At 37.2% G+C, this 27,588-nt stretch overlaps 1 protein-coding gene across 2 annotated transcripts; it reads left to right on the top strand.

The window, feature by feature from the left end:
* Positions 1–27,588, top strand: tshr (thyroid stimulating hormone receptor). Of its 2 annotated transcripts, NM_001200192.1 has the most exon segments (10): positions 1–400; positions 5,834–5,905; positions 9,665–9,739; positions 11,491–11,565; positions 15,654–15,728; positions 15,853–15,930; positions 17,707–17,775; positions 18,590–18,667; positions 24,520–24,708; positions 25,900–27,588. In NM_001200192.1, coding segments are annotated over 10 exon segments (2,337 nt in total). In that variant the 5' UTR covers positions 1–233; the 3' UTR covers positions 27,359–27,588.

Genomic DNA, 27,588 nt, shown 5'->3' with positions numbered 1-27,588 from the left:
GGGACAGCAAAGTTGGGTGAAGAAGAGAGTGCTGGAGGTGTATCAGAGTTAAACAGCTAATTTTCTTAATTTATCGCAAGATTACACGGTTCCAGCTCGTCGTGTTGCTCGGAGAAAGTTTGCACCGTGATCATATACTTTCTGACTGCCAGGAATAACCACAGAGGATTACATTATCACGTTTTATATTTAAACTGCTCTTATAAACTCCTTTTTAAGGTCAGCAAATTAAAATGCGACTGTTTGCACTTGTGCTAATATTCTTCTTCTCCACTCGAACCTGCACCGAGGACGTTAAAAGCTGCCCTAATGGCTGTGAATGCACGGACTGGAAAGGTTATTATGTTTCGTGTACAGATATAGCCACCTTGCCTATATTTCCTGGAAACACGGAGACACTGTGAGTATGCTGCTTAACCTACCGTTATAAACATTATTTCACGACGTGCTGGATATCACAGAATTGTGAACAATATAGGTTATATATCATAGGCATTAATAATTAATTCCTCACAAAAGTCTGATTTTATTTAGGTTAGATTTGAAAAGTCATATATTTTATGTCTTTTTGATTTGGAACATAATATAAACAGCTGTCTCTGAAATTGAAATCAGTTATATTATGAATATTTATTTTGATAATTTTCCAGATTTTATACAGTATTTTGTACATAATGCTCTTATAAATTCTCATTACCGCATTAAAAAAAATATATTTCTGTCCTCTGTAGTGGACATTTTGTTTTTCTGCTCAGTTGGTTTAACTAATTTGAGTTACAAAATGGCCAAAATGTTTTCTATTAGAACAAGCATATTTTATAGAAACAGGAAAAGTAAATTAAATATTGTTTAGATATTGTAATTTGTGCTATAATATTATTATGTAGTTCTTGTTTATTAGCACATTTGCCTCACACTGGGGGTTTGAATCCCGCCTCTGCCCCGTGTGTGCTGAGCTTGCATGTTCACCCTGTGTTTCAGGGGTTTCCTCTGGGTATTCTGGTTTCCTCCCCATCCAAAGATATGCTCTATTGGCTGATTGGCATTTCCAAATTGTCCGTAGTATGTGTGAGTCTGTGTGATTGTGCCTCGCCCAGTTGTCCACCGCCTAGTTCCCTGAGTTCCCTGGGATAGGCTCCGGGCTTCCCGTGACCCTGTATAGGATAAGCGGTACAGAAAATGGATGGATGGATTTCTTGTTTATTAACATATCATGAGTTATGTAGTGATGTCTTAGACATATGTAATTGTTTGTGAGTTAAAATATTTGTGAGTAGCCCATTAGTGGACACTGAGGTGATGTCCCTGCTGAAAAGCAGCTCAGGAAAATTAGCTGGTCTTAGATGATCACCAGCCTCCCCTGGTCAGGCTGGTCAGGTTTGATCATTGTAAAGTGGTTATGGTCATTTTCAGCTTCGTTCTAGGTGGTCAGACTATTTACACTTAGGCAGAATAAATAATTAGAAAGCCAAATATTTGGCACTGGCCTGAATGATAAACACTGATCAGTCATCAAATTCTTTTCCCGTGTCATGCTTTACAAAACTTTATGAACTTCATATTAATGAAACATGAACAATACTGTACATACACTTAATCAATAGGACCCCCAAATTATTCAACTTAATCTTTCATGCCTCTGTAATTTACATACAGTGTATATAAAAAGACTACACACCCCTGTTAAAGTTGCAAGTTGTTGTGATGTAAAAAAAATTAAACCAAGATAAATCATGTCATTCCAACTAAACCAAAGATGTTTTTCCACTTTTAATGTGACATAGCAAACAACAAAAGTGATAAACAAATAAGAAAATAAAGAAAATGTGTGCATAGCTTTTATAATGGGGAACTTGACTGTGCTTATAATTAACCAGTCACATTCAAACTCATTGCCCCCTATTGATGACCATGCTCCTGAATGGATTTTTCCAGTTTCGTTCGAGTACATGCAAATAATTATGACTTACAGCTGTTTGAGGGAATTAGGCTCTGCTCAGTAGAAGTGATGGGTAGGTGGCGGCCATATTATTAAGAATTCTCAACATCGTTTTGACAAATATTGAGTTTCAAACTCTCCTGAGCCATTTGACACCAATTTTGTGATGATAGAACAAAAATCCTAGGACTAGTCCCCACAAATCCAATAGGATTAGCATATTATGCAATTTAGCTAAAAATCTGAGTTGGCAGAGCTAAATAGTCCAAATTGCAGATTGAGAAGTAGGGCTAAAATGTAAAGTGTTATATGTTGTACTATAACACCACTATTAGGCCAATTAGGCTCATTTCTATTCTCTTAGTAGATGGACTGAGTATTGCATAATTACCAAGTTTGGTGTCTGTATCACCTATGGTGTGGTCTACACAACCTTACAACCACCTTCCAAAATTTTGTTTAATTAATTTCAATGTTTAAAAAAAAATGCATTTTGGAGCATTGCTACACAGCAAACTTTAATTTTAATATCTCTCAAAAGCACAAGCACAGTATTCCCATACTATATCCCATGATTAGATGATTAGATGATTCTTTTTTTCTTATTTGATTGGTTGGTGGTCACTGAAGCAGCTGTAACTTGTGATTTTTTTGCATAGATTCAAACAAATCTGAAAAGGACCCTTCAGGACAAAGTTCTGAGGACGTGGGTCAAGTTGGGGGGTGTGGCATTGTCTTGTGCCATTGACTGGGAAATGGCTTATTCTTCCAGTTAGTAAAAAACACAGCTCGTGTTGCATTTGAGATGATACTACCCTTCTAAAGTTCATACACTAGATGGTACGGTACATAATGCATAGTGTATGTGTATAGTACGTCATTTGGGACACAATTTTGTTCTGTACTCTCCGATGCGTTTTCAGAACAGAAGTAATGCAGTGAGTAAATGGCCGCCTAATCGATAATGATATTCTTTGACAACTGTAACGAAACACAGGGATGGACAGGAAGTAAGCGCAGGAGCGCTGTCTTTATTAATAAACAAGGAAACAAACAAACACAGTCTAGGTTGAACAGGACTATGGTGTAGGCAATACTCGGGAAGGGAACAGGGACATGAGACTGCTAGCATGCTACCCTCATTCACTACTTCACTAACACACGTGCTAAACACTACAAAGGTTACTAACGATGCAACCGTTAATACTGCGCGAAGTGCGCAGCCACACGAGGAGTTTAAATAGCCAACCTAATTACACTAAACATAAACATCTGGCTCTACTTAAGCTACACCCTAGCACATCCAGCCAATGTCCAAGCAGGAAGAGAACGAAAGCAAAACAATAGTGTCACATGTCTTGTTGGAAGCTGTGCCACAGTGTCCTCTGCTGGCCGGGGCATAACAGAACCCCCCCTCCAAAGGCACCTCTTCCGGAGCGCCAAACCCCCCCCTCCAACGGGGGTCCTGGGCCCCTGGGAAAGCTGTCCTTCACTGCCACAGAAAACAAGGTAGCCTCCGCCTGGCAGCAGCCTGCCACCTGGCACTGGAACTCTGGGCGCCGATTCACTACTATCTGATGCAATCTCACTTAAATTGTCTACTGGGGACACTATTCATGTTTTTGGTTGCAGAAACAAGTTTATCTCTTGAAAAAGAAACAGTTACGTTTCATATTTATCCTGATTCTTTTGCAGAAAAAAAGGCCTTTTTGTTCATGTACCATTCCCACTCATATTTATGAAAAAGTTCTTTATAAACATTTTGACCTATTTATTGGTGTGAAACTACACAGCAGAGTATGAACCTCAAAAAAAAAAAAATCAAAAACATGTTAACATTTATAAACAATTTGGCCACCACTAGTCAGGAAGGCAAAGCCTAATTTACTCAAACAGCTAATACTCAGGAACCATAAGTTCAATTGAATAGAAAGTTGGTATACTGCATCTTTGTGACCTGTAAAAGGAATTTTGATGATGACCTGATTATTCATGGCCATCATCGGCCGGTCAGGTTTCAGCAGGTATTTAAAGGTTACCACTGAGCTATCGTCATGAAAGTTGAATAGTGGGTTCCGGTAGGGATCCACTTGAACGAATTTTCTCTTGGAAAATAAGGTGTACAGTGAAATATATTTTTTCCCTCTGATTCTATAGCTGCAAACATAAAAACTACTTTTGGACTGTTTCGGATTGTCCACTCAAATTTATGATAATTAGCATAATATTCAAAACCTATTTTTTTGCAAACTAGTCCTGGGACTTGTTCCTTATCTTTACAAAAGTCTGAAGCTCAGAAAAATATTTTGAGATATGTTTAGGACGGTTCTGAGGAGGTTTGAACAGTTTGGGCTATGATCATCATGGGGTGGGGGGGTACGAAGTTAAATTCAAATAACTATTTTTCAGGAAACAAAAGTCCAATTAAACTGAAATTTGACATCCTGCATCACAATGCTAATTTGCATCTGATTTTTAGTTATCACTGGATTAATTTACTTTTGAAAAAAAACTTTCAAATTTATTTATTGAAATTTATCAACATTTTGAAATTGTAAAATTTTGAAACAAAAAGGCCACCATGTCATTTAATTCTAGTGGGGCAGTTGAGGTAGTCACTTAAAAAACATTTCATAGGTGAAACACTGAACCTAGCTTCACTCAACTTGAGTGGTACCTTCTTCTAGGGAGTCTCTTTGTCATATAGCAAGGAGTTAACTTTGGACTTCAGTTCCCATCAGCCACTGCACTGTACTCCAACATGTCACATGACCACCTGCACCTGAATGGTTCTGTTAACCAGCACACTTATATATAGCCGTTGCTTGCACTGCTTCTCTGTCTTATCTTTGTCTTAGACTACTGTTGTCCATGTTACTGTGTCTTGGTCCTGTTAGTTTTTGTTTAGTCTTTGCCACAGTGTTTTGCATTTGTCGTAGTATCTTTTGTGTTTTGTTGGCTTATTTTAATAGAACTTTTAAACTCTGCGATTGCTTCTGCATATACCTTTGGTACGTGACACTCTAGTATGCACTCAAATTGGCCAAGTTTTTGAAGCATATGTCTTGTAAAATAAGGTATCATATGCAAAACCCTATTAGGTATGTATTCAAGTATGAAAAACAAAGACAAAACATATATTTTTTAAAATAATAATAATAACGAAGTGCTAATTTAAGGAGTCCTTTTACTCAGATTATGATAATTTGCATAATATGATAAATCTACTGTTGCAAATTAGTTCTAGAATTTTTACCTTATCGTCAAAAAATTGGTGTTAATTTCCTCAGCATAGACTGCACTTCAATAATGATCAAAACCAAGCTTTATAGATTTAGAATATTATATAATATGGCCACCACCATGGCTTATGCTACTTAAACTGCTTCTAAAGTTCAGGTGTGGTCATCCATGGAGGGCTGGGTTAATTTCAAATTCCTGTTCTCAGGAACCATAAATCCAACTTTGTTGTGATTACCTGTAAGTGGATTTCTAATGGTGACTGGTTTACCTTTAAAACATTGCCACCATCAGTTGTCAGCATGCACTTCAGTGTTAGCATTGAGGTGCCATCACAAAATTTATCACGAAACTAGAACAATATGTTAATCTCTGGTTGTTTTAGTGTTCTGTGTAACTTGGGAAGAACTAGCCAGTGGGAATGATATTTGGAAATTGTGCCTGTCTCCCACAGATTGGACTATAATTTTAATTGTTATCCTATAATTTTTTACCTATTTTGTCAGCTACCTAGCAATACTACTGCAAAGTGTGGATGAAAAGACAAGACGAAAAATTACCAATATATCTTGACCAAGATTAAATTACACGCAGATTTTCAGATGTTATACACCTCATTTCTTATTCATTATTTCTGATTATTTTTCCTTACAGACGTCTCTATGAAACAAGACTGAGCTCTGTTCCTCAAGATGCATTTGTCAACATGGTGAACATTTCATTAATGTGGGTGAAGTAGTGATATAGTATTGCTTTATGAATGTCAATCTGCCATAAATAATTAAGGCTACATTATATTACATTAGGGTTGTCATCAGATTTGAGTTATCTAAGACAGGGGTGTCAAACTCATTTTAGTTCAGGGGCCACATACAGCCTAATTAGATGTCAAGTGGGCCGGGCCAGAAAAATCATAGCATACTTACCTATAAATAACAATATGTCCATGTTTTCCCATTGTTTTCGTGCAAAGAAATACAATCACATTAGTAAAATCTTAATATTTAATGATATCCTTTTACAAAAAATATCATGAACAACCTCAGATTTCTTAAGACAAACATATGCAATATGCTTCTGATTATCATTTACATGTGTGCATTACAACTGGTCACAGTGTTTGTACAAATGCAAATAAACTTTAAGTCACAGGTATTTGGAACTGAAAAATATGGTATTGCACTTTAAAATTTATGACATTGCATGAACAATAGGATTCCACCAAACTGTTGTATTGAAGCTGTTGACTAGCATTAAATTGCATATTTTTTTTAACTATTACCCATTCGTCTCTGTGAATAAATAGGAAGCGGTCCAGTTTTCTTGGAAAAGACATTTTGGCTAATGAGGCTGTGGGGGCATGTAAAAAATAGGTTAGACCAGTGGTTTTCAAAGTGGGGGCCTCAACAATTTTGTGTGAAAAGTAAATACATGATTTTCTCTTTCTCACTCTCAGACAACCACACACACACACAATCAATTCCTAATGTAAAGATGTAAGATGAAATTATTAATAAAAAAAGGGGGAAATATATTCAGAAGTCTGTATTTTAAATGTGTTTTAAAGACATCTTGCAAAAGGGGGGCCTCGGTCAAATGTTAATGCCATTTGGGAGGTCCTGCCCTGGAAAAGTTTGGGACCCCCTGGGTTAGACTACACTGTAATTACAAACAGCAGAAGGCGCATTGCTGCCATCTGCGGTTCGGTCTGAGTCCCAGTGTTGAGCCGCGTCTTTCTACTCTGACTAAAACAGTGCGACCCTAGCGGATAATTTAGGAATCGCATTTTATTAAACATTTCTATTTCGTGTCTTTTATGCATTTTTTCACTTTCAAAATTCATCCTGCGTGCCGGATTGAATCCCCTAGCGGGCCAGTTTTGGCCCGCGGGCCGTACGTCTGACACCCCTGATCTAAGACATACAGTTAGGTCCGCAAATATTTGGACAGTGACACTGTTTTTATCATTTTGGCTCTGTATGCCACCACAATGGATTTGAAATTAAACAACTGAGATGCAATTGAACTGCAGACTTTCAGCTTTAATAAAATATCATATGAAACATTTAGGAACTGCAACCATATTTTATACACAGTTCCCTTATTTCAGGGGCTCAAGTGTAATTGGACAGATTAACATAATCATAAAATAAATGTTTATTTTTAATACTTTGTCGAGAATCCTTTGCAGGCAATGACTGCTTGAAGTCTGGAACCCATGGGCATCACCAAATGATGGGTTTCCTCCTTTGTGATGCTTTGCCAGGCCTTTACTGCAGCTGTCTTCAGTTGTTGTATGTTCGTGGGTCTTTCTGCCTTAAGTTTTGTGTTCAGCAAGTGAAATGCAAGCTCAATCGGGTTCAGATAAGGTGACTGACTTGGCCATTGCAGAATATTCCACTTCTTTGCTTTAAAAGACTCCTGAGATGCTTTCGCAGTATGTTTTGGGTCATTGTCCATCTGTAAAGTGTGTAACAGATGGCTGCACAGTGACGCAGAAGCGGAGTCTGTTCCATTCCGTGGTGTTGTAATTAACACCAATTATTATATAATTTCTATAAATAAACTACCTAAGAAAACTCAGACTAAGAATTATGCTGAGCTTTCTATCATAACAGAACAGAAGAAGGAGCAAAAAGGTAGGAAGGGTGTGGTCTTCGGAAGCAATAAAAGGAATAGGTGACTAGGAGAAAGGGCAGGAGGCGGAAAGAGCTGAAGGTGGAAATGAGAGGCCGGTGGGAATGGCGGAACTGATGGTGTGCGTTTGCCAAGGACCATTCTAATGCTGTAACTGTGGATTATAACCTTGTGGATATTGATTCAGGAGGCTGGAGAACACTTAAAAAATATTCTGCCAAGGTGAATCAACGAGCGAGCGGATCTTTGAGGGTTTGTAGGCACATCACGGGGTTGAGATCCTTTCTTTTCATACTTTTGTGGAGAACCAGTATGCTTAAATCGTTGGAGTGTTGAGTGGAATCTGACTGCCGGTTTCCCATGCTTTCAAGTTCACGAACTCCCGTATGCCTAAATCACGTCATTAAAGTACTGCTCCTAAAGTGAACAACTTTTTCGTTTTTGTTAAGAATTATTTTTGGGGTTAACTTTTTTGTTGTTGTTGTTTTTTTACTGCCTTTTGTGTGCAATTTTTCTTTTATGAGTAGAGACTTGTTTCCTTATTGTTTCATCTATTAATCGCACGTATGGGAACTTGTTTATTTTTATTATTTCGGTTTCTATGAATGAAACGATCTGTGTTTTCTTAGGTTTGGTGCATGAATTGAAATAATAATCTTATTTTGTGAGAATTTTGATTAGCCTACTGTGTGTTTTTCACTGAGTGATGTCCAAATTATAAATTATACTTGACAGTTATTCAGACTGTCTGGTGCCCAAACCCCATAAGTGAAGCAAGTGTCAATTAACTTCAATGAATTTGGCTGAATCTGAGCAGACAATATATTCCTATAAACTTCAGAATTCATCCGGCTGCTTCTATCTTCTGTCACATAATCAATAAACACTAGTGACCCAGTGCCATTGGAAGCCATGCATGCCCATGTCATCACACTGCCTCCACTGTGTTTTACAGATGATGTGGTATGATTGGATCGTGAGCCATTCCAAGCCTTTCCATACTTTGTTCTTCCCATCATTCTGGTACAGGTTGATCTTAGTTTCATGTGTCCAAAGAATGCTTTTCCAGAACTGTGCTGGCTTTTTTTAGATGTTTAAGGCCAAGTCTAATCTGGCTTTTCTATTCTTGAAGCTTATGAATGGTTTGCACCTTGTGGTGAACCCTCTGTGTTTGCTCCCGTGAAGTCTTCTTTTTATGGTAGACTTGGATAATGATATTCTCCTGGAGAGTGTTCTTCACTTGGTTGGATGTTGTGAAGGGGTTTTTCTTTACCATTGAAAGGATCCTATGATCATCCTCCACTGTTGTCTTCCGTGACGTCTAGAATGTACCAAACTGTTTATTTGGCCACTCCTAATATTCCTGCTATCTCTCTGATGGATTTATTATTTTTTTTTAAAATTGCAGCCTAAGGATGGCCTATTTCACTTGCATTGAGCGATCCTTTAACCGCATGCAGTGGGGTCACAGCAACAGCTTCCATATGCGAATGCCACACCTGGAGTCAACTCCAGACCTTTTACCTGCTTAATTGATAAAGAAATAACGAAGGGATAACCCAAACCTGTCCATGAAACAGCTTTTGAGTCAAATGTCCAATTACTTTTGGTCCCTTGAAAAAGAGGTGTAAAAAGATATATTAAAGAGCTGTAATTCATAAACCCTTCTACCAAGGTGGATGTGTATACATTTAAATTAAAGATGAGTGTGATCGGGCATTAACAGTAGGTCTGTGACCAAGTCTAACCAAACAACATAAACTATTAGAAGTAGAATTAAATAACCTAATACTTCATAAGCATTGTTTGAATTAGTAGTTTGACCTTTCATTCTTTCTCTTGTTTCAGTTATCTCTCAGTTGATGTCACATTAAGAAGTTTAGAGAAGCATTCATTTTTCAACCTGAAGAAGATTACACATGTGTAAGTTTAAAATTACTTTTTTTGAAGAAATTTTGTTGTAATCATGTATGAAAGACAAAATGGAATTTATTTATTGGATACAGTATATTCCACCTTTAATTATTTGGAGGTATATATTACCTGTGTCATAAAATAAAACATTCTTGATGATTATATTAATAGAATGATTATATTATTTAAGTGTACTAATCAAATGTATTACATATTCCATTATATAACCCTTGTCTATTTGACATCACTATCTCCCAACATTTATGTCTTTCCAGCTTTTGATTACATAATAAATATGGTGTATATTAACTCGCCTGGTAAAGTAATGTGATTATGACAGTCATAAATAAATAAATAAATAAAATAAAATAAATAAAGAATAAAAAAATGACAGTTTTTTATTTAGTACTGCCCTGAATAAACTATTTTATATACCAGATGTTTACATATAGTTCACAAGACAAAATAATAACTGAATTTACACAAATGAACCAGTTAAAAGTTTACATACCCTTGTTTCTTAATACTGTGTGTCGTTATCTGGATGATCAATGACTGCTTTTATGTTTTGTGAGAGTTGTTCATGAGTTCCTTGTTTGTCCTGAGCAGTTAAACTACCCAATGTTCTTCAGAAAAATCCTCCATGTCCTGCACATTGTTTGCTTTTCCAGCATTTTCTGCATATTTGGCACCTTTCCAACAGTGGCTATATGATGTTGAGATTCATCTTTTCACACTGAGGACAACTGAGGGACTCGTACACAACTATCACAAAAGGTGCAAACATTCACTGATGCTCATGAAGACAACATGATACATTAAGAGCCAGGGGGTTTAAATTTTCAAACATTTTTCATATTTATTTGGAAAAATATGCACCTACCCTTTAAAAACTAGAAATGATCAAGTGGTGTACACAAGGTGCCACATGGGTCACACCAGACTGACCCATGGGTATTTACTGAAGTGTGAAGAACCACCAATATGCCAATATTGTAACATCCCTTGACCATAAAACATATTTATTTGATCAGCCTTATTTTTAATGTCATGAGACAATGCCTTTTATCAGGTCTATTTTGAAAGACTTGTTTTGTAAGATGGACCCAGGAAAACGTTTACAACTTTTATCACAACCAAATTTTTTTAGATTTTTTCATTTAGTACCAAAATGTCTGACTTTTTAAGCTGCATTTTATTGAATTTCTGCTAAGTACCTGTATGCGCCATAAAATAGCCATTGAAGCTGGTATGGCAATAAACCCAAATACAAACAATTAATTCATATACCCCAGATTACCTTTGTTGGTTAAGTCATCAGCAAAGTAGGGGTGTTTATGGATGAGTCAAGAGTCAGCACTGTTACTGAATGGTCAATTCGTATGACCAAAGAGCTCCAAAATTTCTTGCCATTGCGAACTTGTACCTACAGTTCACTGGAGATTCATATACACACTCATATATAATTAATTGCGTTGCGTGCATTTTGAGTTAAATGCATGTATGCTTTTTTCAGGTCTGCATGCTGCTCTGATGGTTGAGTTTAATGCAAAAACTAGTGTCTAAAATTTTAAGTGGTTGGACTAATGATCCTACTGAAAAAAGATAAATAAGGCAGGGCAACAAATATGAACAAGATTACTTGTAATACATTATGTATATACTTGTAAAATAGTATGGTGTTGTTTCTTGCTTTTGCTTGGGTGAAAATCAGCATGACAGTAAAAATCCTAAGTTGTTCTCTCTTTGTTCCCACACAGAGAAATAAGAAACACCAGAAGTCTGATGTCTATCGATCCTGAAGCTTTCAAGGATCTACCAGAGTTAAAATACTTGTGAGAAATGTTGCCATTTTATAGTTATTACCAAACGTACAATCAACCCATGGGTAGATTGTTCCATTTCAATTCAATTGTATTTGTATAGCACTTTGAACATCAGAGATTGTCACAAAGCATCGTTACAGAAATCTAGATGTAGATTTAGATCCCAACTGAGCAAAAAATTATGCGAATTTTTAAAAAGTGGGGGGAAAAAATGATATCTGCACCCAGCAGGGAAAGGCAAACCAAGACACATCTACCCTCCTAGCACAAATTGAGGCACCTGGTCTCACAGTAAACTGGAAAAAAATCTTCATAGCGTGGTGCTAGATTCCTTAAGAATGCGTGCTACTTTGCGATCTCATGTGTGATATGGAGAAACATGTTTGTGCAGGTGCTTTGTAAGGTACCATCTCCTGCTAAGGATGCTTGGTTGGTTAACTTACTTACAGATGTTAGTAATTCAGTAATCAACTGTTCATGTGTTATGGGGTAGAGACACCGGGTACTTCCCTGTCTAAGCAAAGGCTGGCCCATTGGGTGGTGATCAGCATCACCTCGGTAGGCTGAAAGTCAGGCAGCGCCATGCACCTTTTTAAGTTCTATAAGATCAACCCCTTATGGAGAGGTTATTCAGGTGTTAAAACCCTGTCCCCTGGGTGGGTAAGAGGGGTGTAATAGAACAGTAGCTTACTTGTGTGACTATTGTTGTATGAACACCGAATAACCGCTAGGCTTACCAATCACTGCGAACCAACACCAATCCTAAAGTGGCTCATGAGACGGTTCTTGAGAATGTTCCAGAGAAGGCCAATGGACATGGCATTTTACATGGCAATAGAATTATAAGTTACTTTGCATAAGGGCATCTGCCAAATGTCATAAATGTAAATGTAAGCAGTCACCATGTGATTTCATGGTGAATAATAATAATTATTATTATTTTATAGAGCGCCTTTAAAAGCAGCTTCTCAAAGCGCTGTACACAAAATAATCAGTACACAGAAAAACTACAGAAAAACTACAAAATTATTAAAGTTAATAATAATAACAACAATAATAATAATTAAAGCTGCAAGCAGCGATGAAAGGGCCCTCACACCCGGGTGCACGTTGGGGCTGCTCTGCTAGGGGAATGGCATAAAAATGATTTTTTTTAATCACTTTTTAGCACTTACATGTTAGGAGTGTATCACGATGTAAAATGTATAATTTCCTGTTTCCAGCAGGTGGCGCTATGAATAATACTGAATTTTGGCATGTAGATGGCTTCAGGCCGGTACTTTGATCAAACGTGAAGTTTGGAGCAGATTGGACATTCTATGTTTGAGTTATAACAACTTCCTTTTTCATAGCGAAACGTCGAAATTTGTGAGACCCCCACACCGTGCAGCGAAAACTCAAAAGCTTCGCAATTTAGCATCGTGTGTGCCTTTAGATGAGACTGACCAAATATTATGCCGATCTGATGAAATCTCTAGGAGGAGTTAATTAAAGTACGAGGCCTAGAAATGGCAAAAAATGGAGGAAAAATTTAAGAGAAAAAGCAAAATGGCTGACTTCCTTTTAGGGCATGGATTCAAGAGACGTATTTGTACGTATTGGCATCTCACACATGGTTACCGAATTTTGTACATGTAGGTAAAACATGGCGCGAGGCACACATTGGTGAAATTTTGTAGGTGGTGCTATCGAGCCATTTTACCACACTCAGTTGTAGAACCCCTATCAGATGTAAATTTTCACCGGTTCTGACGCATTTGTAAAGTTTTGTAGAGTTTTCGGGTATGTTTAGGCCATCTAAAATGCGATTCATTTTGATAAATAATAACAATAATAATAATAATAATAATAATAATAATAATAATAATAGTAGTAGTAAACGGAGCAGATCCAATAGGGCTTCGCACCTTCGGTGCTCAGGCCCTAATAATAATAAACATCGGAAAAACAATAGGGCCCTGCACCTCAGAGGCACGCCACCTATTATTATTATTATTATTATTATTATTATTATTATTAATAATAATAATAATAATAATAAACACCAGCAAAACAATAGGGCCCTGCACCTCCGGTGCATGCGCCTTCTGGTGGATATCGGAGGCACTGCACCTTCGGTGCTTGAGCCCTAATAATAATAATAATAATAATAATAATGATAATAATAATAATAATCGGAGCAGATCCAATAGGACTTCGCACCAGTGGTGCTCGGGCCCTTATAATAAATGGAGCAGATCCAATAGGGCTTTGCACCAGCGGTGCTCGGGGCCTAATAATAATAATAAAAATTTAGACATCAGCAGTCAAATGCAAGTTAAAAAAGTAAGTCTTAAGTTGAGCTTTAAAAATGCCAAAGGTCTGAGCTTCCCTAAATTCAAGAGGAAGAGAGTTCCTCAGTGAAGGAGCATAGACAGAAAAAGCCCTGTCACCCATAGATTTTAAGTGTGTTTGTGGAACAGTTAACAGATTACACTGAGAGGAGCACAGTCTGCGATTTGGGGTGTAAGGAAGTAATAACGCATACATGTAATGCTTTGTATGTCAGCATCAAAATTTTTAAATTGACACGGAACCAGACCTGGAGCCAGTGCAAGGACTCCAAAACAGGAGTAATATGATTGTATTTCCTGGTTCCAGTCAGGATCCTGGCAGCAGAGTTTTGTACATATTGGAGTTTATTGATTGTGGATTTAGAAATTCCTGCTAAAAGGGCGTTACAGTAATCTAGAGTGACAACGAATTTAATCAGTTTTTCAGCTACAGAGAAGTTTAGTGAAGGTCTCAACATGTGTACACATGCGCACAAGAAGGTATTCAGATGTGTGATTTATAAATTGTACATTAGTATTTTTTAAGGAACGTTTTTACCATATAGCTTTCTTTATGCAACGGAGTGTGGCCATGCAGAAGCAGAGCAATTTAGAATGTGTGGGATTTTTCAGTGTCTAGAGTGTACAGCTGTACATGCATACATGTAATAAATGCCAGTTATGTATATCGTTATGCATATTGGTGCTTCTTTTGTACATATTTAGAACTAGAGATGTTAAAACCCCACTGACCTGGCAGCTTTGCAGTGTTCATAGTAACACAGTTATATATGTAACATACTGTTAAAATATAGAATTATAATTACAGTTATAATATAGACTTTTAAATGTTTCTGAGAAGGATGAATACCATATTGTAACTTGTGCTGGCCCAAATTTTGCCTATTACCTGAAGACTCTTAACATAGAAACAGATACTCACATATTCAATTGGAGCAAGAAAAATAAGACACCAGCCGTGAGTGAGAAGAAGCAAGGGTCCAGGTTTATTCGTTCCATTCCACCACACGAGATCCCCACAGTTTGAGACGTCCCAAAATGCGATCTAAAAAAACCAGAGCTGAATATATTTATACAGTTGTCTTAGGGTCAGGATGACCCAGACATCAACATGTTTAGAGTTAGCTATCCCGGAACACCATGACGTACATCAATTGGCACTTTTGAGTGACCCTTATCACGCAGGTGCAGTTCCGGCTCCAAAATAAATTTTGTTTTGTTTCACTCTTTAAAATAACTTGACCTTGTCTGTGTCACTTCCTGACTGGATTTTCTTCGAGAATGGACACTTTCAAACACACCACGTCAACATTATGAGTAAATTTTATGTTTGTTCTACATTTCTGTTTTTGTTTATAGTGCTTGCATGTACATTACCCTATAAGAGTTTTTCATGAAACAGAATATGAAACAGATTAATTTCTGTTTTCTGCATACACACCAGGCCTCTGTGTGTGTGTGTGTGTGTGTGTCTCTTAGTTGACCTTCTGCCAGCGTGCAGACGTACTCCACCTACGCTCTGAGACCTCCTGACTCCTGGCTGGCTCGCCACTTAATCAAATACATGTATTGTTATCCCCCTGTGCCTTGCTTATCTGTGTGTTGTGTCTTAGGTGAACATCCGTTCATACAGTCCACCAGCCCAGTGAATTCTCAATAAGATTACATATTACTCATACTAGGTCTCCCTCGTGTTTATTTAATGTATATTTTATATACAATACTTGATCCTAACTTAAGTTATTTGTTTTGATATTATTGCAGAGGTTTGTTCAATACTGGTCTCACCATCTTTCCTGCACTGACGAGGATCCACTCTCATGAATCAAATTTTATGCTGTAAGCTTCCATATATTAAAAAAAGGAATGTTTACAAAGCTTTTTAATATCCTTTGCTAATACCCAGTATCACAATAGACCTTCTGTAGATAATATTTAATTGTCATGTTGGTATTTTTTTAAGAGAAATTACTGACAATCTTTACATCACTGAAATTCCTGCAAATGCATTCCAAGGCATTACCAAAGATGCGCTAACGGTGTAAGTACAAACATTTGCCCTTTCCAACTTTACTAGCTATTCATATATATATATATATATATATATATATATATATATATATATATATATATATATATATATATATATATATATATATATGTATGTATGTATGTATGTATATGTGTGTGTGTGTGTGTGTGTGTGTGTGTGAATATGTTTTCATTAACAACCCTAAAAGAACAACTCTCCACTTATATTGGCATAGGTAAAAATATGAGGTAACACATAGGCCAAATATAGCTGTGATGTGCTCTTGTTGTTGAGCTTGACGTTTCTATAAACATATAGTACAAGCATTGAAAATGCCCATTTCCACCATCAGGGCAATAATTTAGAAGTTCCAGTCAACTGGAAATGTTATGAATCAATCTGGACACGTGTCTATATTGTCTCAACGCACTTTGAAGAGGATGGTTTGAGTAGCCAAAAAATCTCCAAGGATCATAGCTGGAGAATTGCAGAAGTTTGTTGCATTTTGGGGTCAGAAAGTCTCCAAAACAACAATCCGAAGTCACCTACATCACCACAAGTTGTTTGGAAGGGTTTAAAGAAAAAAGCCTCTACTCTTTTCCAAAAACAAACTTGAGAGTCTTCAGTTTGCCAGACACTACTGGAACTTCAAATGGGATCGGGTTCTATGGGCAGATGAAACCAAAATAGAGCTTTTTGGCAATAAATACCAGAGGTGGTTTTGGTGCACACAAAGAGAGGTAGCCATATGGAAAAGTACCTCAGGTCCACAGTTAAATATGGTGGTGGCTCTTTAATGTTTTGGGGCTGTTTTTCTAACAGAAGACCTGCACATTTTGTTAGGATATATGGCATTATAGACTCTATCAAATATCAACAGATATTAAATGAAAACCTGACTGCCTCTGCCTGAAAGCTTAAAATGAGCTGTGGTTGGATCTTCCAGCAGTACAATGATCCAAAACATACATCAAAATCAACACAAAAATGGTTTACTGACGACAAAATCAAGGTCCTGCCATGGCCATCCCAGCCTTCTGACTTGAAACCCATAGAAAACCTGTGGGGTGAACTGAAGAGGAGAGTCCCCCAGCATGGACCTCGAAATTTGAAGGGTCTGGAGAGATTCTGTATAGAGGAATGGTCTCAGATCCTTTGCCATGTATTCTCCAACCTCATTAGGCATTATAGAAGAAGACTCAGAGCTGTTATCTTGGCAAAGGGAGGTAGCACAATTTTTTTTTTCTTTCTTTCTTTTTTTTTTATAAACCTGTATTGTGTTTGTATTTGTTTGATATCCACGAAAGCAGAGTGTCTTTGTGAATTTTTTAAACAAAAGATCAAATGGTTAAACAATTAAGACAATTTTCCACAGCCTTCTTTGCTCATATTTACGAAATGCTAATATTAGTTCCACTGTATGTTCATATATATATATATGAAATATTTTTTGTTCTTTTTTTTAATCTTTTTAAAAATCTATTAAGTATATGAACTATTGAAATACTGAATATATAATGACTTGATTAATTCCTCAGTTCAATATTCTTTTACCTTTGGGCATTAACTTCTGTTTTCTGCATACACAGGATTGCCAATTTATCGCAGCAGAAATATTGTTAGCAGTTATTTCCCTGTAAATTTTAGTGCAATATTTGAACTTTCTCTTTAAGGAGTCATCTATACTATATCTATGTTTATACTGTAATTGAATGAGTGTGTTTTCACATATATTACTTTACAGTCAAGATTTACAAATAATAATGTTTGTTTTTTGTTCAACAGGATGTTATACAGTAATGGCTTTACTAAAATCCAGCACCATGCCTTCAATGGGACAAAGCTAGATGCTATGTAAGGCTTCTTGTTCAAATCGTGAGAGCAAACATATTACTTTACTAAAGGTTACTGAGTATATTACTTTTCTAACAATTTAAGATCCCAAATAACCATATTTATGTGTGTGTGCATGAGGATAAATTACATTGGGCATTGGGAGACTAATTGTGTGAACTACATCATGTAGGAGGGGTACAAAGCAATATGTAAATTAGGTTTTTGCCTGTGATGTTTATTTATTATAGCTGTGGGTTATCAGATATTTGAAAGAGTCTGACTGAAGGGTCTAACTGAAACTAATCCTATATTCATAATTATGTGTGTAATACTGTATATCACCAATTAAAGGCTGGGAGTTCCATAAAAAAAAAGTTTAAAGACTCAAAATATAAAAAATTTATGCAAAATTGGAATGTTCTGTTCATAGGGGTAGGCTTTGTGTGAATGAATAGCACTACTGAAATGCTGTTAGCAGTGGAGACATGAAGATATAGCAAGTGTCTAACATGAAACCAACTTTTCTGTCATAATAAGTCATTTTTAGAAACTTTTTGTGATACTGAGACATTACCTTGATGAATCTTATCATGAACAACACTTAATGAATGATATAATTTTCTCTACATCTAATAAAAACAGATTTCAGCGATGATTTCGGATGTATTAATTCTTACATACCTAGTAATTTCTTATATATTAACTTTAAAATATGATTGCTTTGCAATTTAAGTGATGCTTTTGACTATTTTAAAATTGACTCACATTTCATTATACATAACATTTTTTATGCATATTTACATTTGAAACATTACAATCCCTTTCTCTCTAGATATCTTCACCGAAACAAAGAACTTACAGAACTGAGTGAAGACATGTTCGCAGAAACCATTAGTGGTCCAGTGCTGCTGTGAGTATGTCTTAGTCTTTTCTTGTAATTCAGTGTCTATAAACTCTTTTGAGTACAGATATTTAGAACGTGCACACTTTTCTTATGATTTATGTTTAATGCCAATTTGTATAATTAAAATACCTGTATGTCCATTAAGGACAAAAGAAGTAAGCAAATGATGTAAGGTCAACAGTTAACAATTTTTAAGGATCCCATTTTGTTATTGCCATATTGAGTTTCAATATTTACTGACCGTTCCCAGTTTATTTCTATGTGTGGCTTTAGGTCTGACACTTGCTCGGTGCTCACTGGTGTTCCTCAGGGTTCAGTTCTAGGCCCTCTACTCTTCAATATTTATCTATCTCCACTTGGGCAACTACTGTGATCGCTTGGCCTCCATTATCACTTTTATGCTGATGATACCCAAATCTACATTCACTCTAAATCTGGTGAAAACATTGATGCTTGTTATCTTTTTGACTGTATTTCTGAGATAAGAACATGGATGAACAATAACTTTCTGTGCCTGAACAGCGGGAAAACTGAGGTTATGCTTATAGGTTCCCGTCATATAGGTTCGCAAAGCGGCTCCACTGTCTCTGTTTGTTGATGGCTCTGTTTTAGAGACCCAAAGTAAGATGAGGAACCTTGGTGTAATTTTTGACCCCAGCCTCACTTTTGATTTTTTGTTCAGGGCACTGTGAAGGCATCCTTTTTTCATCTCAGAAATATATATATATTTTTGTTCAGTACTCTGCCGCCCGGATCCTGACGGGAACCAGGAAATGTGGCCATATTACTCCTGTTTTGAAGTCCTTACACTGGCTCCCTGTCAGGTTCCGTGTCGATTTCAAGATCATGATGTTGACATACAAGGCATTACATAGATTGGCTCTGCAATACTTATCTGGTTTATTAATCCCTTACACCCCAAATCGCAGACTGCACTCCTCACAGTGTAATCTGTTAACTGTTCCACAAACACACCTAAAATCTATGGGTGACAGGGCTTTTTATGTCTATGCTCCTTCACTTTGGAACTCTCAGCCTCCTGAACTCAGGGAAGCCCAGACTTTTGGCATTTTAAAAGCTCTCATTTTTTTAAACTTGCATTCGACTGCTGATGTCTTTTTAGATTGTTTTATAATTATTTTTATTATTAATGTTGTTGTTTTTGTTCTTATTAACTTATTAACTTTTATTTGTTTTATTTTTCTGTGGACTGTGATTTTATGTACAGCGCTTTGAGAAGCTGCTTTAAATATATATATATATATATATATATATATATATATATATATATATATATATATATATATATATATATGGGAGAGTGTATCTCACAAAAGTGAGTACACCCCTCACATTTTTGTAAATATTTGATTATATCTTTTAATGTGACAACACTAAAGAAATGACACTTTGCTACAATGTAAAGTAGTGAGTGTGCAGCTTGTGTAACAGTGTAAATTTGCTGTCCCCTCAAAATAAAACAACAAAAGTGAGTACACCTCTAAGTGAAAATGTCGAAATTGGGCCCAAAGTGTCAATATTTTGTGTGGCCACCATTATTTTCCAGCACTGCCTTAACCCTCTTGGGCACGGAGTTCACCAGAGCTTCACAGGTTGCCACTGGAGTCCTCTTCCACTCCTCCATGACAACATCACGGAGCTGGTCGATGTTCGAGACCTTGTGCTCCTCCACCTTCCGTTTGAGGATGCCCCACAGATGCTCAATAGGGTTTAGTTCTGGAGACATGCTTGGCCAGTCCATCACCTTCACCCTCAGCTTCTTTAGCAAGACAGTTGTCGTCTTGGAGGTGTGTTTAGGGTCGTTATCATGCTGGAATACTGCCCTGCGGCCCAGTCTCTGAAGGGTATGTCACAGTACATGTTGGCATTCATGGTTCCCTCAATGAACTGTAGCTCCCTAGTGCCGGCAGCACTCATGCAGCCCCAGACCATGACACTCCCACCACCATGCTTGACTGTAGGCAAGACACACTTGTCTTTGTACTCCTCACCTGGTTGCCGCCACACGCGCTTGACACCAAATAAGTTTATCTTGGTCTCATTAGACCACAGGACATGGTTCCAGTCATCCATGTCCTTGGTCTGCTTGTCTTCAGCAAACTGTTTGTGGGCTTTCCTGTGCATCATTTTTAAAAGAGGCTTCCTTCTGGGATGACAGTCATGCAGACCAATTTGATGCAGTGTGCGGCGTATGGTCTGAGCACTGACAGGCTGACCCTGTCAATGCTGGCAGCACTCATATGTCTATTTCCCAAAGACAACCTTTGCATATGACGCTGAGCACGTGCACTCAACTTTGTTCAACTATGGCGAGGCCTGTTCTGAGTGGAACCTGTCCCGTTAAACCGCTGTATGGTCTTGGCCACAGTGCTGTAGCTTAGTGACAGGGTCTTGGCAATCTTTTTTATAGCCTAGGCCATCTTTATATAGAGCAACAATTCTTTTTTTCAGATCCTCAGAGAGTTCTTTGCCATGAGGTGCCATGTTGAACTTCTAGTGACCAGTATGGGGGAGTATTAGAGCAATGACACCAAATTTAACACACCTGTTCCCCATTCACACATGAGACCTTGTAACACTAATAAGTCGCATGACACCGGGGAGGGAAAATGGCTAATTGGGCCCAGTTTGGACATTTTCACTTAGGGGTGTACTCACTTTTGTTGCAAACGGTTTAGACATTAATGGCTGTTTGTTGAGTTATTTTGAGGGGACAGCAAATTTACACTGTTACACAAGCTGTACACTCACTACTTTACATTCTAGCAAAGAATCAAAAATGTGAGGGGTGTACTCAGTTTTGTGAGATACTGTGTATATATTGGTAACCCGCTCCTACCCATTTTAGCATGTTAGCGGTATCCCTTAACTTTGCAGGCTGAGCAGTGTGAGCGTGATATGGAAGAGTCATTTAACCACATTAGTGGCAGTTATGACAGGCCTATGGTTTACCAGACATTTGACAATGTGGGAAAAACACAGCACACTGAGAAACACCAAAATCAGAGTTAGACTAAGAGGTGAGTGCCTACAAAATATGAGCTAACTGAAAAAAATAAGTTGATACAGGTCTTTTTGCCAGCTTTGGAAGATATGTAGGTTACATGTAGCTTAGGGATGTAACTGACTATGAAAACATTATTCAGCTTGAACTGATATCGAGTCCTGACTGAATATGAATACAAACACAAACAAGAGGTGAAGTATTTTTATTTTTAGACAACTTGCCAGAAAGCTTCAGACTTAAATTTACATTTACATCATTAAGCAGATGCCCCTATCCAGAGCTACTTATGGAAATGTATTCTCTATCAAAAACATGCTAATTCATGAAACTAAAACTCTATATTTCAATTACATGAATAACTGTAATGATTAATGTTAATCATTTCACATTAAGGACATTGATAAAATAAATATTAAATATGGAAAGCATAAATATGGAAAGCCAAGATAAATCCATAAATTAAGGCAAATAAGACCAGTTCTTAAATTAAAACAAAAGAAATACTGCTGTATAAAACGAGGACAGGCTGGACTATGAGTAGTGCTCAAATTTTATTTGTATGCTGCTTTTCTCAATCCGAAGGTCGCTTTACATCTGGATGATGATAAACAATTCTAAAGTAACACGTACAAAAAATATAAAAAATCAGAAAAAAAGACACTAAACAGAACAGGTTGAAGGATGAAGTGGTGGAAAATATAGTGTGAAAGGGGCTGGAGCTACTCATTTACAATCAGGGAGTTATAGCACTGAGTGGAGAGATTGGTTTTGAGTTGTCTTTTGAAGGAGGAAATAGAGGAAATTTCCCAGAGGCTCTGTGGAAGTGGATTCCATAACTTGGACCCAACAAGTAGGTCCTGCCACCCACTGAACACAGTCTGAATCTAGATGACCTTAACACACAGGTAGGGGTATAGGGAAGCAACAATTCAGTCAAATAACCTGAGGAATAGCCATGTAAGGCTCTGTAGGTGAGGAGGAAGGTTTTGTATTGAATACAGAGGAGATGGGTAACCAGTACAGCCTAAAGAGTATGGGCGAAATGTAAGCAGAATGTTAATGTGAGTGAAAACTATAGCCGAATTCTGGATAAACTGTAAGTTGGAGAATGATTTGCCAGTAAAGAGAGCATTGCAGTAGTTGAGATGAGAAGTAATAAAGGTCTGGACTATTGTTTGAGCATCTTTAAAGCTGAGTATGGGTTGAAGTCGAGCAGTGTTCTGAAGGAGCAATTATTCCTAATAGAGTGACCTGTGAGTGCCTGTAATCTAGATGTCCATAGATTCAAGATCAAGATTCAAAGCTTTACTGTCATATGTGCAAGCGTAGTGTACCGAGCACAATTAAATTCTTACTTGGATATTTCTCCCCAAAAACCAGACAGTAAACATATGAAGGAAAGCACCAATGATAAAACGATCAGAGTCACAATGTGCTTGAATTCCAGAATTTGAATTTAAAAGTTCAGAACCTTCTAATGTCATAATACTTGACAACAGAGAAAATCTTGATGATATGTTCACTAGACCCATTCATAATCTTTATGAAGACACCAAAAGTTATCAGCCATTACTGTTTTCATTGTGTTAATTCAAGCATGAAAAAATGCTTGTGTGGACTCTGATCTTTCTTTCGTGGGTATTCACAGTAATACAGTGATGAACTTATACTAATTTATTCAACTGAGTATCATCAACATCACTTAAATACTGAAAACTCACAGAATATACATTATACATCAATTTCAATTTGAATATTATTAATTATTATTATTATATTATATTAATATTCGAGCAATTACTAATGAGATATGTTGAAGAAATTTGACAGTAAGTTAACAGTGAAATTCACTCAGCTGGGCGTCAAAGCCTATTGGCTGATTTCGGTCATGTAATCATTTTTCCATAGCATGGCTTTATTTTAAATGGAAAATTCTGTGACCCTGATCTTTCTATCATCCAAGTACATTTATGAGATCATTTTTCAATGCTCGATCAACAGCCGTGGATGCACAACTCCAAAAAACAGTTTTGTGACTCTGATTGTTGGCTTTGCCAGTGGAGTGTCAGTGGGTCTTATTTGTGTTAAATGGGTAAGAGTTGAAACTGGACAGTTGAAGACTGGAAAAAGACCAGGGGATTTTTTTTCTTCTTCTAATTTTCAACTGTCCAAACTGGGTGATTCTGAGCCTCAGATTCCTGTTTTTGGCTGACAGGAGTGGGACCTGATGTGGTCTACTGCTGTTGCGCATGCTGAGATTCTTTTCTGCTTTCCACAGTTGTACAGAATGATTATATGAGTTACTATATTCTTCCTAGCAGCTTGAATGAGTCTGGTCATTTTCCACTGACCTCTGTCATTAATATGGCATTTCCACCCACAGAACTGTCGCTCACTCAATGTTTTTTGTTTCTAAAATACACAGACCAGCCAATCTGGCACCAACATGAACATTACTTGAAGCTGTATCTGCATGATTTGTACTGCTGCCCATGATTGGACTTTACATTATCTTCTTTTCTCTAGTTCTTGATAAAAAGGGAAGAAAAAAAAAACTTTTTTTGTTCATTATACACAGTCTTGTATACAACAAGGCTAGATTATATAATATCCCGAAGTAGTGTTAGATGAACAACTTTTTATATTTACATTTTATTGCATTATCAAACAAATGTAAACTTGTAAATTCGCCCTAGAGAATCTAAAAATCATATAAATCTCTGTACTGAAAAGGAATCTGAATAAGAAAATCATGAGTGTCACCCTTGTTACATTTTGTTACATTTACATGATTTTTTGTGTGAAATCTTTCATTTAATTTTTTTGGCAGTGATGTTTCAGACTCAGGAGTTACCTCCCTTCCAGCAACAGGACTGGAGTCACTTCGGGAACTCAGCGCTCGGAATGTTTGGGCCCTTAAAAAGCTTCCATCAGTCAAAACCTTCAGACATCTGATTGGTGCTGATATGACTTATCCTAGTCACTGCTGCGCATTCAAGAACCTTAAGAAAAAGAAAGGGTTTGTAGAGAAAAATTCTAAAGCTTGTCTTAATCAGTTCACAATTTTGAATTAAACCTACCACTCCATATAAGTAGTGAAAATATTTTGACCTTTATTACCAGTAAACAGTTGATTACAGTATGCAAATTCCACTATGATGAACGATTTCATCTTCATGATCACAATCTCACACCTGTTCACAGTGTGTGTAAACCTGAAACATGTATGATTTTTTACTTAATCAAAACCAATATTAATATAAAAATTATAATCATAGTGTGTATATATAATAAGTATAGTAGTATAAGTAATAACAATACAAACACAATAAAAATAATTTTTAAAAACAGCAGTAGAGATTCTAATTGTGCATAGTGCTGTTTTAATAGTGTATATACAGTAGTTTCTAAGTGTGAACTTGAATATGCAGACATGGATCTTTATTAGCTTATTAGTCCATTTGAGTACATACAAGAGCCCTGGAGAGTAGATGGCATTGCTTAGGGGCCCCAAGTGGTCCATATTTAAACATCTCTGAGATCTATAAAATCATCTTTGCCTACACGGTGCTCTACAAAAGACGTTTGTGAGATGCTAGGGGACGTGGATGCAAAGCCAAAGGCAAGCTAAGCACAGGCCCAGGCTATTTAAAGATACCTTAATGGCATTGCTTTTTTATTTTTAGGTTAATATCAGCACTAAAATTTACAGCCTTTGGAAAAAAAAAAAAAAAAGATTTTATTCATTTGTATTCATAAGTACAATTTGGACAGGATAAGATTTTCAGACGTGTCTGTTAAGCAATATTGTCAGGGACATCTGTAGTTATTATTATCAGCTGCGTATTCTGTAGATAAGAAATCTCTGTACAAATCACAGAGATGGGTGTGTCTCCATGTTGTTTACATGGTCATCAAACTAAACATTCTATATGAACTACATACACCGCATATATTCAGTGTAAACACACTGATTTGGCAGGTTACATGACTATAACATGTATATATGCTATACCTTTTGTAGGCACTGAATAACCTACCTAAAACCCCCAGAAACTGGCACATGACCTACAGTCGGGTCCAAAAGTCTGAGACCACATTGAAAATCTGGGATTTTTTTTATTTATTTAAAATTGGAAATAAACAGAAGTCATTTCAATTTAATTTTTTCTGCCAATACAAATTTCCTTCCTTCTTCTATCAATAATAGGTACCTGGATTACATCATTTGTAACTTGACTGCAATGCGTGGCCAACACTATGAACGATCAGTAGGCAGAATTACCGTTCCAGCTGTCATGGATGGTACAGACAAAGGCATTGACATAAGTGACCCACTACTTGGTAATACCTATGACCACCATGACTTCCTACGTAGCCTACATTATCATGAATTTCTTGGTGGGCATGCTGACTATGATATGGGATTTGGGGACACACTGAAGAATCCCCAGATAGCCACCAGCCAGGACTTTGATAGTCATTATGACTATGTTGTATGTGAGGATGGAGAGGCTGTGACATGTGCCCCAGCTCCTGATGACTTCAACCCCTGTGAGGACATCATGGGTTTCAGCTTCCTGAGAGTGTCTGTTTGGTTTGTCAGTTTGTTGGCTGTACTTGGAAACATGGTAGTGCTCTTTGTGCTGCTCACCAGTCATTACAAACTATCTGTCTCCCGGTTCCTTATGTGCCATCTGGCCATTGCTGATTTGTGTATGGGTATCTATCTGCTTCTCATTGCCTCAGTTGACCTTTATACGCAGTCAGAATACTACAATCATGCCATAGACTGGCAGACAGGACCATGGTGTACCCTCGCTGGATTTATCTCCATATTTGCAACTGAGTTGTCAGTTTACACATTGACCACTATCACTTTGGAGCGCTGGCATGCCATCAATTTTGCAATGCAATTAGATCGTAAGCTGCGTTTGTCCCATGCCTCTGCTGTCATGCTTGGGGGTTGGCTGTTATGCCTCCTGCTTGCCCTTATGCCTGTGTTGGGAGTGAGCAGTTACCAAAAGGTCAGTATATGCTTGCCCATGAGCACTCAGAACCTGTTGGACCAGGTCTACATTTTATTTATATTAGTCATCAATATTGTGGCCTTTGTGGCCATCTGTGCCTGCTACATTAAAATCTACTGTGCAGTGCACAACCCCAATTATACATCATCCAGAAAAGATAGCAGCATTGCTAAGCGCATGGCTGTGCTAATTTTCACAAACTTTCTCTGCATAGCACCAATCTCCTTCTATGCAATCTCGGCTGCGCTGGATCATCCACTCATAACCATTTCAAACTCCAAGATCCTGCTGGTGCTTTTCTACCCACTGAACTCCTGCGCTAATCCTTTTCTCTATGCCATATTTACAAAGGCCTTTCAGGGCGATGTATTTATCTTGCTCAGCAAGATTGGCCTGTGTGAACAGCAGGCCAAACTGTTCCGAGGCCAAACCATCTCCACAAGAGCAAGTAGTGGAGACACAAACAGGCGTGGAATAAAAACAAAAATCCTAACCCGATGGAATGTTCAAGCCACTGCTACCTGTCACCAATCCAGTGTCAACAAGGACAATAATACATCAAGAGGCAGGAAATGTGAACCTACTGCTAATAAGTCCAAGCACATTCAAGGGATGAACTCAACTATGGTATTTTATTGAACCAATTGTTTACTTATATAAATCTGTTTTTTTGTTTGTTTGTTTTTTTGGAGCAGATAGTGTGATTAAAATTATGTACACACATGTAATTACTGTTGTATGCACTTGCATTGCATTGGGGTGAAAAAAATTAGAAATTAAATGAGTTTCACATAAATGCGCTCATTATTCTATCCTGCTTTATTCTATCCTGTATTAACCATCTTTCTGTAATAAACATTTTTACCTTC

Source organism: Ictalurus punctatus, chromosome 2 (assembly GCF_001660625.3).
Source record: "Ictalurus punctatus breed USDA103 chromosome 2, Coco_2.0, whole genome shotgun sequence".
NCBI lineage: Eukaryota > Metazoa > Chordata > Actinopteri > Siluriformes > Ictaluridae > Ictalurus > Ictalurus punctatus.
This window is presented reverse-complemented; position numbering and strand designations above follow the sequence as displayed.

Excerpts from the sequence above, each read along its gene's own strand:
- tshr (XM_017482592.3), top strand. The coding sequence starts at position 234 with ATGCGACTGTTTGCACTTGTGCTAATATTCTTCTTCTCCACTCGAACC. Across the intron at positions 401-9,664 it reads CCTGGAAACACGGAGACACT|TTATCTCTCAGTTGATGTCA; the intron begins GTGAGTATGCTG and ends CTCTTGTTTCAG. Across the intron at positions 24,709-25,899 it reads AACCTTAAGAAAAAGAAAGG|GTACCTGGATTACATCATTT; the intron begins GTTTGTAGAGAA and ends TATCAATAATAG.